Source organism: Phlebotomus argentipes, unplaced genomic scaffold (genome assembly GCF_947086385.1).
Source record: "Phlebotomus argentipes unplaced genomic scaffold, Phlebotomus argentipes genome assembly scaffold_18, whole genome shotgun sequence".
NCBI classification, from domain to species: Eukaryota; Metazoa; Arthropoda; class Insecta; order Diptera; family Psychodidae; genus Phlebotomus; species Phlebotomus argentipes.
The window spans coordinates 14,675,543-14,688,942 of record NW_026776177.1 but is presented as its reverse complement, the minus strand read 5'-3'; the positions used below and the strand labels follow the sequence as shown (position 1 = coordinate 14,688,942).

Here is a 13,400-nt window from a genome sequence, read left to right as displayed (position 1 = left end):
TTTCGACTCTTCTACTTAAAGCAGTACATATTATTTTGTATCGGGCATGTAAGAATGTGCTTGGCTGTTTCTAAGAGGATGGATATAAATTGCCTTCCTATACTCCTACAATCTTTCGCAACGTTCGATTCTTCCTCTCTGGGGTTGCTTCTTTGCCGATTTCGAAGCCTGAGACGCTATTGAGAGAAAATATTGATTTTATTTTAAACAGCTTCCTAACATCCTCTTCAGAAGAGGTTTTTTCAAAGTGCGACCAATGCGTGCGGATCGGTTTTTAGAAAATCCATCTCGTTGTGGCTAATTTTAGCGCGCGTGGTGATTAAAAAATGCGTATTTTATTGATAAATGCATCTTCCATGGTGTCCATAAGTGCCATGTTTTATTTTTACATGAATGGATCAGGGCCAATACTTGCGAACAACGCAGCACGATAAACTTGGTCGATCGCACGCGAGAATCATGAAAATCGCGTCTCCGTCGACACGTCGTGGCGACGCCGGATTTAATGTCTGTCGACACTGAGATGTGCGCGCTCATGGGTTCTATAAAATCAAGTCACGAAGAGATCGCACATCACTATTGATGGGAAATTAATTAATCCGCCACGAGAGTGGGAGAGCATTTCGCATTCAATGATGTGATTGATTTCCGAGCATTAGAAAATCGCCACGCCAGGTCATTTTCCAAGTGGACAGCTTGTGGTTTCTCAGTGAAATAAATTGTCTGAGAGTTTGGCAGAGGAGCAAGTGAAGAAGACAAAAAAACAACGAGCGAGAATTCCACCCTAGCGAATTATTGTTACAAATGATATATGAAATTTCACTTTCAATACAAGTCCAATGCATTATTCCCTCATTCGCCATCAATTTGCTGGTGCGGTTTTTTCCTTTCTGGAGCAATGTGCCCTTGTGACCCCTGACAGCATCCACTTACACGCTTGGGAAATTTATACACACACATCGTGTAACTTTGCGGAGTGGAATTGTTAATTTCCTACGCTAGGGAAAATCTTGCGAGACCTTGAGAACTCCATCGACACGACAGTCAAGTTTGAAAAAGATTCTCAATTTCTCTCAATAGTTTCTAATCTTTTCCTGGTGGTGTTTTTCTTCTCCGCGCGATGAGTCAAAGTGTTTGCCAATAAAACTGTCAGTCGGAGGGCGAAGAAGATGTGAAATTCTGTTTTTCATCCACAATCCTCCGTATTCATGTTCACACGGGAGGATGAGTGGAAAAAGATGATCTTATGTCGGGGAAAATGTATTGAGTGTGGATTTGTGGGTATGCGATAGAGTCACACTGGAAGTGTTCGTGTCAGCCAAAAAGTTTTTGGATGATATCGGGTCACGGCATTGTCTCCTACAATGTCCCACCCAGGTTTTGGGGAGTGAGAGAGAGTGAGAGAGGGGGTGAATATGGAGAGTGGATATAGATTTTTCATATGGGAAAATTGCCACGTTTCTCACATAAAATCGTGATTTGACTAAAGTTCCGGAAAATTCCTTGAACACACTTCGAAGGCAAGTGTATTCTGCCCAATTGACTCTTCTGTGGATTTGCCCTTCTTTTGCAATACCATTATTATTGTGTGGTATTTTCTCATATAATTTCCCAAACATTCGACGCCGTGATTCAAAGAAATTCTTAAGATTCGCGTGAAATTCCCATGAATTTTATCCCTGAGAGTGCCAATGTTATTTGATACATAAAATTATTAAATTGACCGCATGTTCCTAAATTGCTATTCCCTGAAGAGCTTTTCACTGCCATTCTTGGAACAGCAGAGAAGATGCGGAGCTTTTCCTCTTTATAGCACTTCTGAGAAATGCTCTTGGGAGTTTTTCCTGAAACATCTACAAAGGTCATCTTCTATGAATACTCCAAAATACTACAGTCATTTTCAATTTTCTTCAATGTGAAAGCTGGAAATTGTGATGTTCAACTCACCATTGCACTGTGTGGACAAATTTCGGTGACATATGGTTTTATATGCATGTGAATAAATGTTTTCTTTCCTATTGCGAAAGGAAGTGAAGAAGACAAGTTGCTAGCTGCGATTCACAAAGCGCTGTTTATAAAGCATGAATGCGCTAAATGCTGTAATGTAATGCTGAAAGGTGTTGAAACTAAAATTTTTAGTGCATTGATTTCGAAAAAGAAACTCAAGCTGGGTTGTCAATTGTTCAAATAAAAATTATAAATAATAGAACAATTTTGAAGTGATATGAATTAAAATGCTTTTGCAAACTACTTTGAAAGACAGTTCATCATCAGAGATACTTACTTTCGTGACATTTTGAGAAATGAAAGAAAGAACTTTTTGTTTTTTTTTTGGCTAAGGATAGAACAAAACAAAAACTAATCTTTATTGAAAAAATTAAACAAGTGAATATAAAGTTATTTTCATAGATCAGAGATATCATCTAAACAGATATTTAAGAATATTCATCAGCTTTAGCGTGTTTCATCTTTTCTGGCTAATTGTAATTTTGAAAATTTTAACAACTAAAAATTGTTGGTGTATTTTGTGTTATTTTCAGTGATATGTAAACTCAAATGTATGTTCATGTGTTGCGTGAATAGGTTTGAAATTGCATCTTGAATAATAATAATGTGTATGTGTGTTATGTAAGTAATATATCCATTTCATCTTGTGCCTGCAAAGAAGTGGAAGGTGGATTTGTGTTGATATATTCTGAACTGTAAGAATTCAACTGAAGGGAAAAAGATATGCTGCAGATTAGGAATATATATTCTATCAATAATAATTAGATTATACATTATTCTTAAGGGAATAAGTTTAACATGAAAATATATTGGAGATTATATAATATAGAATTCTTTTCTTTTGCATATCCTAAAATTCTTGCGTTGATCTTTCCTCTGAAATAGTGTTACCATGGTTCCTATCTTTTTTTGGTTCGACTCGTGTGCTTTTCTTCCTTTCTCTCTTCTACGCATGGGAAAATTTTGGGTGAGTTTTTCATTATTCTATGTTGTGTAAGCCTATATGTCTTAAACTTGATTACAGTAGTTGCTGTGTATGACTTATCATCTCTACACCAACACACGCTTGATGCTGGAATTTCTTGGTGTGTCACCTCTAAATTCCAGCAAAAATTGTTTCTACGCTATTGTCACAATTATATGAATTGCCTTAAGATCTATTCTTGCTCTATGCTTCGACTACCCATCATCATAAGATTTACATAAATACCACAAATGACAATACTTCTCTAGTGTCTCCTCAATTGGATTGTTTAACTTTCCAATTGAGTGCTGAGCCACATGCCTCTTAATTTATGAAAATTCTTAATCATTAGCCTGTTGTTCTTAGCAATCCAAGTACAATGCTGGCATTGTGGCTTTCACTTTCCAATCTTATTCGATATTTATAGTTTTTTTTCCTATATTTCTCAGAACTTCCCTACCACTTACACGTTAATTTTACTCTTTTTTACTTTCTCTGTTGAAAATTTTGCAGCTTTACGCCTAAGTACCTGAAATTTATTACACAATATTTCATCATTTTTTTTGGGAATATTTCATATAAAATAAATGCCTCATCGTAAGTAATATTTAAGCATTATATGATATTAATATAATTTTTATCATATGTTAGAGATTATTTTTAATTATTTATTCTCAAATATTGAATAATCCTTTCTTCTCAATACATTCATAGTTGTTATTTTTTTTTTCTTAGTAATAAGTTTCTCATCTAGGAAATGTGTTATTTTAACCGGTACTCAATGACATTGCTTGATGTTGTTGATGTCATTGACTCAAAAAGTTTGTATAGCAATGATTGTTTTTTGTTAGGTATTTTTCCTTTTGTCTTCTTGGGTTTCTTTTTAAAGTCGTGTGTGTGTGGAAAATATTTTATTCTAAAAAGATACAATCAAAATGTTGATCAGCATTTACTTGATATGTTGATTAAACCTACGTTCAGTATATCTTGCAGGCGGAGCAAGCCCGGCCTGTCAAGGAAATATTCCTACAACTACACATAGATATATTACTCATTGATTAGAGACTTTGATGTTCTTAGAAATGTCTTCCATTAGTACAGTTGTCATTTCAACATCCACATAAATTACGTCATGTTGCATCTGCTTTGCGGTTAGACACATATATAAGTGCGTTAAAATACATTAAATTCAGTAACATGTCAACTTCACAAGTTATTAAAGCGAATTACATATAATCTTAAACGTTATGCCTTGTATGGTTTCTCAAATTTTAAAAAGTTTTGTGTGTGTCTTTTTTTTGGGTCTAAACAACAATAAAGCAAATTCTTATTCTTAATACTCATCCCTCATTCATTCTACCGTTCAAACATTACCACCATCCTTAATCAATACTACCTATGACAATAATCCTTGTGTTTTTCTTGTTTCCCACCACATTTTGTTCTGAAAAATTACTATTCTCCACTTTGGGTGACATTACATTTAATAACTATGTGTCATAATGTGCATTAAGTGCATAACATATTTTATATGGCTTGCAATCAATGTGTACATAATTGGGGCCATTCTAGTCTGCATCTTATTCAGAGACAATAATTTTTCGACGTACATAATACAGGAGGTCTTCAAATATTGGCCGTGTGACAATTAAACAATGCTCTAGATTAGTAACATTATGTCCTATCATAAATATACTCATTGATTTCTACATTAATATTTTTGGGTTTGTATTTGAAACATCATTATGTCCATTGTGAATATGCATAAGTCGTTACCATATGCTCCGTATTTGCGTGGATTGTTTTTATGCGTCTTAGTTCTGTGGAATAAGGGTTTCTACCGCTGATTGTACCATTAGACTAGCCAAAGTTCATCGTCATATCCACACCGACAGCGCCTTAGAAAACCATTCTATTGCCCTTCTTGGCGGCAACGGGAAGTTTCTCACCTTCCAAGTAGGGATTGAATGACTGGAAAGGAAAGATATTCCAATTAAGTGAAATCCCACATGAAGAATGCTCCCAAGAATGTTAATTCACTTCAATGAGAGTTGACAGAGCATGGGAAAATTAATGGTTGTAATGCGGAAATTCCAGCTGAAAACTTTTCCTTCACTCTTTCCTGTGTGTCATTAAAATTGTGGGCGGATCGAAATCGCGCCATTGGTTTATTTTCGGTATCATCGGTGACCATCGTCAACTTTGAACGGAAATTCTTATACCCCTAATTGATTGTCAATAGCAATTTGTCTTGATTTTCCGTCGAACACTAAATAAATTATATTTTGTTTTTGAGGTCAAGCTGTTCCAGCGTGAAGAAGAGCTTACAGGATCAAAAACTGTTCTACTTCACCATTATTTCCCCCTCCCCCCCCTACGCGAGGAGCATGCTTCGCAAAGGGTTTGGCAGGGGAGGAAAAGGACGCGTTTCCAGACACCCACTTGACCTTTTACAAGTACATTGTGGTTAATTAGTCTGTGGTGATATTTAATGAAGCGAGAGTAACCATTTTAATTGACTTTCTACATCATTGTACTGTAATGACGTTGTTACAGTCTCTGTGAGCACTATTCGATTCTGTCAAGTGCAATTATTCAGCACACAAATGACGATAAGGGAATTTCGTGCCAAAATAGGATTTATCAATAATGTAGGCTAATCCTCGAAAACCCCTCTAGAAATCCTCAATGTCGCCAAAATTGGGTTAATGAAAAAGAAACAAGAAGCCAGGAAGGCGGAATTGGGTTAGATATAAATCGAACTCATCATGTGTTGTGCTTCAGGTTCCAAATTGATAACGTTATACACAATATTGTGGTAACAAGTGTAAGATATCGATCCAATTAAAATTGTAGTGCATGTATTTGGGAAATTGAGCACTGAATATTCAGCCGAATTTTCCAAGATGCTTAATAATAGATTGGACTCACCTTCTTGCTGTGAAACTTCTTCGCCACCAGGTTCTTGTGCTCCTGCGTGTGGAACTGCTGCGCCAGGAAGCTCTCAATATCGGAGTCCATCTGACGGCTTGGCTCGCCCTGATCTTGTCCTGGGCAGTCAAACATATGCTCGCCGTCACACATGCACTCCTGGGCCGCCTGGTATTCACGGCTGAAGGCAGCCGTGTTCTCAAAGTCCAGCTGGCAACCTTGGTCTTCGGTGTAGCCCACAGGGCACGGATTGGGTGGGTTGCAGTATGCCGGCAAGGTTGCATCGGTCTTCACCTGCGACGAGAAAGAGAACATTTGAGCATACTTTCACTGGATTTCACTGACGTCTCTCACTTGAGGCTTGACGCGATGGGGTCCTTCGCCGGCGCCACCGGACATGTACTGGTGGCCCCAAAGGGTGCTGTGCTGTAGGTACTCCTGGTCGCGGAGCGAAGGACTCGGGTTGCCCTCCAGGAGAGCGTCGTAGTCCATCTGCTCAGCCTCGAGGTCCTTCGAGGCGCGCGCCATGAGGGCCAGCTGGTCGTTCACGGGCAGCGGGTCGATGTAGGAATCGGCGGCATCCGCCAAGTCCTTGCCCATGCGATCCACCAGCTCACGCAGGAGGGCGTCGGAGAAGAAGTGCTCCTTCACCGATGGCGACAGGTAGGCGTCGCCCGGTCGCACCAGCGCCACAAGGAGGGCGAGGAGGATGATGGCATTCCTCTTTGGCGACATGGTGGCTCAACAAGTGGCGAACCTGCGGCACAAGAGGGCATAAAGTCTCCCAGTCCCCGCGGGAAAGTCGCCAGGAATCTGAGGGGAAGCGTGCTTCGGCTCAGCTGGCAAAGGTGGTCGGCACAAATCCGAACCACCTGTTGTGAGAAATAATCAATAGTGAAGAGGGAGCGCTACGTCATCGCAATTATCAGGCGACTCCCTCACAAAGATGGTACACTCCCATGGAAAAATCGATAAACTACGTCGAATGTGAATTTTCCTGCTTCACGCAACCCACCTAATTCACAGTCACGTCTCAAGGGCTCCCTTATGCACTCAATTGCGTTGCTGAGTCAGCCATTTTCGGGCGAAATGGGAAAATTCCTCAGAGAAAAAGCCCTTTTCGATGTGAAACATATGGAGGAATATGCAAATACGGCAAACACCCAGTGACTTACCACTTGTTACTGTAGAAACACAATGGAAACGATTTTATTAACTCAAACCCCCGTTGCGGGGAGGAAAAACTGACTGAACAGCCACGGGAATGTGGCTTCGGCTGAAGGGCCAGATCAGCACTGATGGGTTGCAACTGGCTGGTCTTGCGTCAACGCAGTCGAAGACAGAGGAAAAAAGTCACATTTTCACCACGATTTGTGCACGATATGAAGTCATTCAGAACACCAACTTATTGATTTTCCTCACTTTTCACCATTTTCCGCCCACGCGATTGTTTGCCGCACCTCAACTTTGACGACTTCTCCAGACTCCAGAAATCGCTTTGCCAACTTTGTGTTACATTTTGCACAGATTCACGCCTAATTCACGGATTTTGAAAGAAATGCCGACTCTGGAGCTTTTGGTAGAGCGCAAAACCTCTCACAAAGTCTCCAGATGGAGATGTGATGCTCGCAAGCCTTCGAAAGTTGCGCTTTGAGTCTCCAAAAGCCGGCCGTTTTCTGAGTATGCAACAGACAAATTGCACCGGCTTACAGTGAAATAAGATTGGCTGAAGGAATAGAAGAATAAAACCTAATTTCACTGAGTATTGGAATTACGCTTGTACTTATAAAATCATAAATGAACTTCTGTTGTCTATTGCCATATGGCTTCTATTTCACTTTAACTTCCCTGCTTACTTGTGACCTCGAAAACTCCATGATATTAATTATCAAGAATTAATTATGGAGTAAATTTCTTTAAAAGAATTTATGGTAATTGAAAATCAGCTTATTTTTGCACAGCGACAGAAAAGTATTTTTGTTAGACTCTTCGGCTCTCAGTCAATCTCCAAAGCTCTTTTCACCACTCTTGAGTAAAGACTTAAACCATTTACCTATATACATATTTATATACTTCTAAATATACCAACGATTATTGTTTTGAAAATATCTCTCCCCCCGGCAGAGTGCCTACATATATAAATTCCATCAGCAAATAATCCTGAGGTAAAAGTATTCATCCGTTACTTAAAACACCCTTTCAATAATCCAAAACCAACAGAAAATAAAATATGCGAGGACACTAGAAATAATATATGAATCGATCGAAGCATTATTTTCTAATCCCTTCATAATTCATCGGACTTTGAATAGATTCGAGGGATTGGAAGGCACAATGGGACAAAAATAAGAAACATCCCCATCGAAAGTAGTTCAGCGACGAATCATGATTGATTCAACATTTTATGGCTATAAAAGAGAACGATTGTCAATACTGAAATTAAACAAAAAGTTACAATGCTCGTCATTTCAGCAACTTTGAGTTTGTCTTGTGCAGCTATTTTTAGAGTTTGGGAAACTTTAAATTAACTTTTCTGGTGGTTGTTGAAAAGAAAATCAGCAGTCAGGCAGCGTTATGAGATTGATAAAGTTTCAGATACATTACATATTTAGAATGTTAAGTACTTCTTGAGAGATTCACGCTATCCGATAAATTGGCATTTTTTCCGAGCATAAGTCAAAGTTTTCTTACTTTATAACTGACATTTCACAAGTCGCTTTCAAGATTTTTTTTTAATAAGGTGAGAATATAAACGATCTTTTTTCCAATGATACTGAATGAAAGAGACGAAAACAAATTCAGTAACAATATTTGGAATTATCTCATAAATTTGTGTTGAGCGACAATAAATCAAATCGCCTTTATGCAGCTTTCAATTGCGTTCGCTTATTTATGGGACCATCCGGAAGCCGCCACGGGCGATGCCATGAAAGGAACTGAAAAAGCATCAATGAATTTCCACAGGCATGTCGTAATTAATTCTCCCTGTCACCGGAAGTGAGCACAAGAGAGGATGCACGGGCAAGAGGACCTCCTCGTGTTGCCCATTATATTCCCTCTGCAACGGGTGTCCATATGGAGGCAAAAAGTTGGTAATTCACTTAGAGAAAGTGCCATAGTCATCCGCCTACTCTCGACTCACCCACCCACACCCCTGCGGAATCTCCCCTGCAGTGGGGCGGCTGAAAAGTGCGCAGCAGAAGAACAAAATACGAAGTGAAGCCCCAACACACAAAACAAATCGAACCCACTTCCCTCGTGAGCCGAGGGCTAAAAATAGACTTGGAGCCAAAACTACCCTCACCACTGTAACTTGTGGGGCCGCAGCTTTTCTCCTGCGTTCGCACTTTTGCGCTCCCCCGAGCAGCATCCACTCCTCCGCAGCTTTTCGGCGTCTTTTCGCCGTGGTGCCTGAGAATGGGGCGCGACCACCCCTTGGCCCTGCCGTGCTACCAAACTATTGCGACAAAGCGACTCATTGAGCGCTTCTTTACTACAAACACTCTCGTGTGGGCGGAATGGCACCACCACAGTGGAAGATGGGCCAAGCAAACACATCACTACCATTTTCGCAATCACCAAAATGCGGAACAACACCAGGGACGAATTCGGGGTGTTTCAGCGAACTTTCGGAATGTGCAGATGCTTGAACTTTCGACCAGGGAGGCATTCTGTTGGTGCTCAAATCCGAGCAAATCTGGAAAATACTCCTTCCTATAAACATCGCTCTCGGCATTCTTGCCATTATATTATGGAGATTATTCCAACCTCCATGCTTCGTTCTTTCTTCACTACAGCTTTACCAGATTCTCATTCCATTCAAGAGTGGCAAGCTTCATTCAGAAATATAGTTTGAAAGCATTTTGGAAAATTCTTCATAGGGAAAACCTGCTGTTAGAGTCTATTATGTTCACTGTAGCATTAAAGAGTGAAAAATCAATTCAACTAATCCGTCCAAGATTTGTCAATTTTAAGGACAAAACATGTTTATTGACACTCGCGAATAATGTCGCGCAAAAGCTCGCCGCCACTATAATGTCGCAATTACAATTCAATGCGTAGTGAAAAATTGGAAAGGGGGTGAAGCCACTCGGTCGACACACTCTAGCACGCGACGGTGGAAATTCCAGGAGTTTGGGAAACAGGGAATGGAGGGTGTTATTGGCCACAGTGTCGTTCAGTTTGGCTGATTGTGTGGCGACAGTCTGGCTAGTCGTTTAAAAAATTCTTCCTCAACTTAAGGAACTCCAAACAGTATTTTTCCAGAGAGAAAGGGAATTATTATTCATTGCAGAGAAAGAGAGATAGAGAGAGAGAGAGAAAGAATAATTTCCAAGATAGCAATTTTCGAGTGTTCCCTTCAGAATTTGAGGGATTTTGAGAGGAAACTTTTTGCGTGTTATAGGATAAATAAGAAGGAATGGAAAATTTATCTTTCTCGAAAAGGAAAACAAAGAAAGAGAACATCTTCCATAAAAAGACAACTAAATAACTCTGAGCTTTCTGAAAATTGTTCAATAGGAAAATTAATATTGACCACCCACGTACTCGAGGAAATGTTAACAGTGCATTTTCCCTGCGATGGAGCATCTGTTGCAAAATGAAATTTCTCTGCTCACCAAAAGCTGCACGCTCTGGAAAAGTGTTCCAATGTAGGCGTAGCTCGGCCCAGGCACCAGCTTTTCCCCGCAAAATAGGTGCCACGGTGGGAATATTATGTGATAACCACACAAATCACGTTATATCATCATGCACTTTTACATTGGGTCGCCGATAAAAATAGCCAAACGAAAGCTGTTAACCGACAATTGAACGTGAATGGGAGGTGTAATTGCGACAATCTGTTACCGCATCCAATGTAATCCGCAGCATCTGCGTCATGTTATCAATAAATATCAATATAAATCACCATCATTCGCACGAAAGCATGTCTATTTGCATTGGCGATGTAATACACTTGCGATATCATAAGCTTCTGATAAGTATGAGACTTTTGGTACACAATGACGGGCATTTGTAACGCAATTCCGGATAAACATGTTTCTCATCACACGAGGGGTGGAGTCAGTTGCTCTACTTTTACGTCAAAACACTTCAATCACTCTCTTCACTGCTCTGAAAGTAATTTAAAGTGTTATCTTGCAGATATTTTGCCACACAATTCATAAGAAGTTTACTAACTTTGCACAAGTACACTTTCGACTACTTTGGAAGTGGCAGTAAATAAATAAAAAAAGCACAGAGAAGGATTTGAGACAATATGATAATTTACATCCTTTTTCTCAATAAAATATTAAGGTTTTATCATCAAAAGAGATACTCATACTCCTGCTATTATACGAATCTTTTCACAAATGAAAATTTTAGATAAAAAAAATTTCTCCGAAATTTGCCTTTCTCTTTTGCTCAAAGAAAACACGTAAAATCTGCTCAAGAGAGCGAAGAAGTGATTTTCACCCGCCTAACATTTATTTTCTCGACGGCAAGTCTGGTGAATTGAAATAAACTCCGGAGATCAAAAGTGAAATGTGAGAATAATTTATTCAAGATTAAATGGTTGACTTTTAGGGAATCACGCAAGATGTGAGAAAAGTCATGGTGAATTTACACATTGAGATTATGGAGCTTTCGAAAGCTCGTGCTAACTTTGCTAAAAATAGTTTTAAAAAGACCGGAAGTCGCATGTTTTTCCCACACAGCCAATTCCGCGCTCTTTTCAAACTTGCCCCCAAAAGAAGCACACGCCGCTTTGTGCCCGTTTTAGGAGCAGCACATTACAGGTTTAATAATAACTATGAGAACTACCATGAACTTTCACATAAGTTCTAATCTTTCGTCCTGCAGTGACGCTGGCAAACAACAGGCGGCATTGCGGTTACTTTTCCAGTATTTTTAGCCATCTGATTTCCAGCACGTTTTCCGACCTGAGTCGCGTGCTCGAAGCGGGTATGTAGGAATTATAGATGGAAGCAATTACCCAGCACTTATGGGCGTTACAGCTATCTTGACTCGAATTTATTTCACAATTCTTGTTTCATTTTTTTTTTGGTGGTTTAAAAGTGTTATTTCGAGACTAGAACATGCATTTGGACTCGCTAGCTTCGCCAACATCATTTCAAATATAACTCATGAGGATTAATTGAGTTGACCATTAAAATAAATTTGATTTTTAATAAATTATTGACGGTTTGTGTTTCATAATCAGTTCAAATTAATTATTCATACTCGCATTTGAAGAGGAAATATATAAATAACCAATCAATTGAATACGTTAATTGAAATTTACATGAATTGATTAATAGTAGAAGGAAAGCATGAATATGGAGCTCAGAAATAGAGTTGAATTTTTCCAGTGCACGAGGAATCATACTGAAAGTTTGTGTCCACGAAAGAAATCAATACATTTCTAGTATCCATTTTTAATGTGCACTGTGGTAGTGGCGTCAGTTTATTCAACTAAAATGTGATGCAATAGATTCCCCATGACGTCATATCGTGTTCCATTGAAAGTTCGTGCTGTAAATTATTAAGTAATTCTAAATGTCGCGGTGATTGTTACAGGTTACATTTTCTTTTTTATCAAATTACGTGTTTAAAGCGTATTTGGCTCTTGACGTGAGCAGAATTTTTCGATGGAAATTCTCTTAATCCCCTCGGGAATTGTATTAAATTCGCGAGAAAATTGTTGCACAGCTAATGGAAGAATGATGAACAAAGGGAAGTATAGTTGACCTAATTCCTCTCTTTCCCAGAGACTAATTGAATTTTCTGATTTCTTCCGAGATAAAAATTTCTCGGGTGATTGCGTGAAAATCCACTCCCAATAATGGTGTTTCTCCGAAGTCAGGGGATTAATTGATTATGCCTTGGAATGGGACTTTGTGCCATTTCGTTTTATGTAAGTATTTTACAGGTGTTATTGAGGATGTAAAATTAGTGCCATTGTCGCGTATTTTCCACGAATTTTCTCAACCCATTTCGCAATAATTTCATGAATTGAACTTTTCTCTGAATACTCCAAAAACCTTCCCCTCAATTTTTCAGCCCACACACACCTCTGGAGCCCAGGTTTTCGTGGCGCAAACGTGGATCCCCCTTCGCAAAAGGGCGACCGCCGAACATTCCGTGTGGGAGGCACAAAGACACAATGGCGGAAGAGGAGCAAAATACGCGCTCGAGTTCTCTAAGAAGCCCCAGGAGTTAATGCCGAAATCCCTGAGACTGCACAGGTCCATCAATAATGCAGGCTAAGCCCGAGTCCCGAGGCTCTCCACCCCAAAACAGTGACTCAGCATGACCGCCCAAAAGAGCCGCGACGCCACAGAGATTGCATGGCTGATAATCTCACAGGGTGGATTTTGTGAATGAATTTTCTAGACAGAATATCTGGCAGAACGTTGGCGTGCATATTGGATGGCCTCCGAGCACACCCACACAAATCACGACGATATTTTAATGGAAAATGGAGCAAGTAAATACCATAAATATTTACTTTTGA

At 39.5% G+C, this 13,400-nt stretch overlaps 1 protein-coding gene across 1 annotated transcript; it reads right to left on the bottom strand.

The window, feature by feature from the left end:
* Positions 1-2,734: 2,734 nt before the first annotated feature.
* Positions 2,735-7,289, bottom strand: LOC132259763 (neuroendocrine protein 7B2). The gene is made up of 4 exons (XM_059757520.1): positions 7,078-7,289; positions 6,257-6,659; positions 5,903-6,196; positions 2,735-4,942 (listed from the first exon to the last, which is right to left on the bottom strand). The coding sequence occupies exons 2-4, from the start codon at positions 6,635-6,637 to the stop codon at positions 4,871-4,873; spliced, it is 747 nt and encodes a 248-aa protein (XP_059613503.1). The 5' UTR covers positions 6,638-6,659; positions 7,078-7,289; the 3' UTR covers positions 2,735-4,870.
* Positions 7,290-13,400: the final 6,111 nt, after the last annotated feature.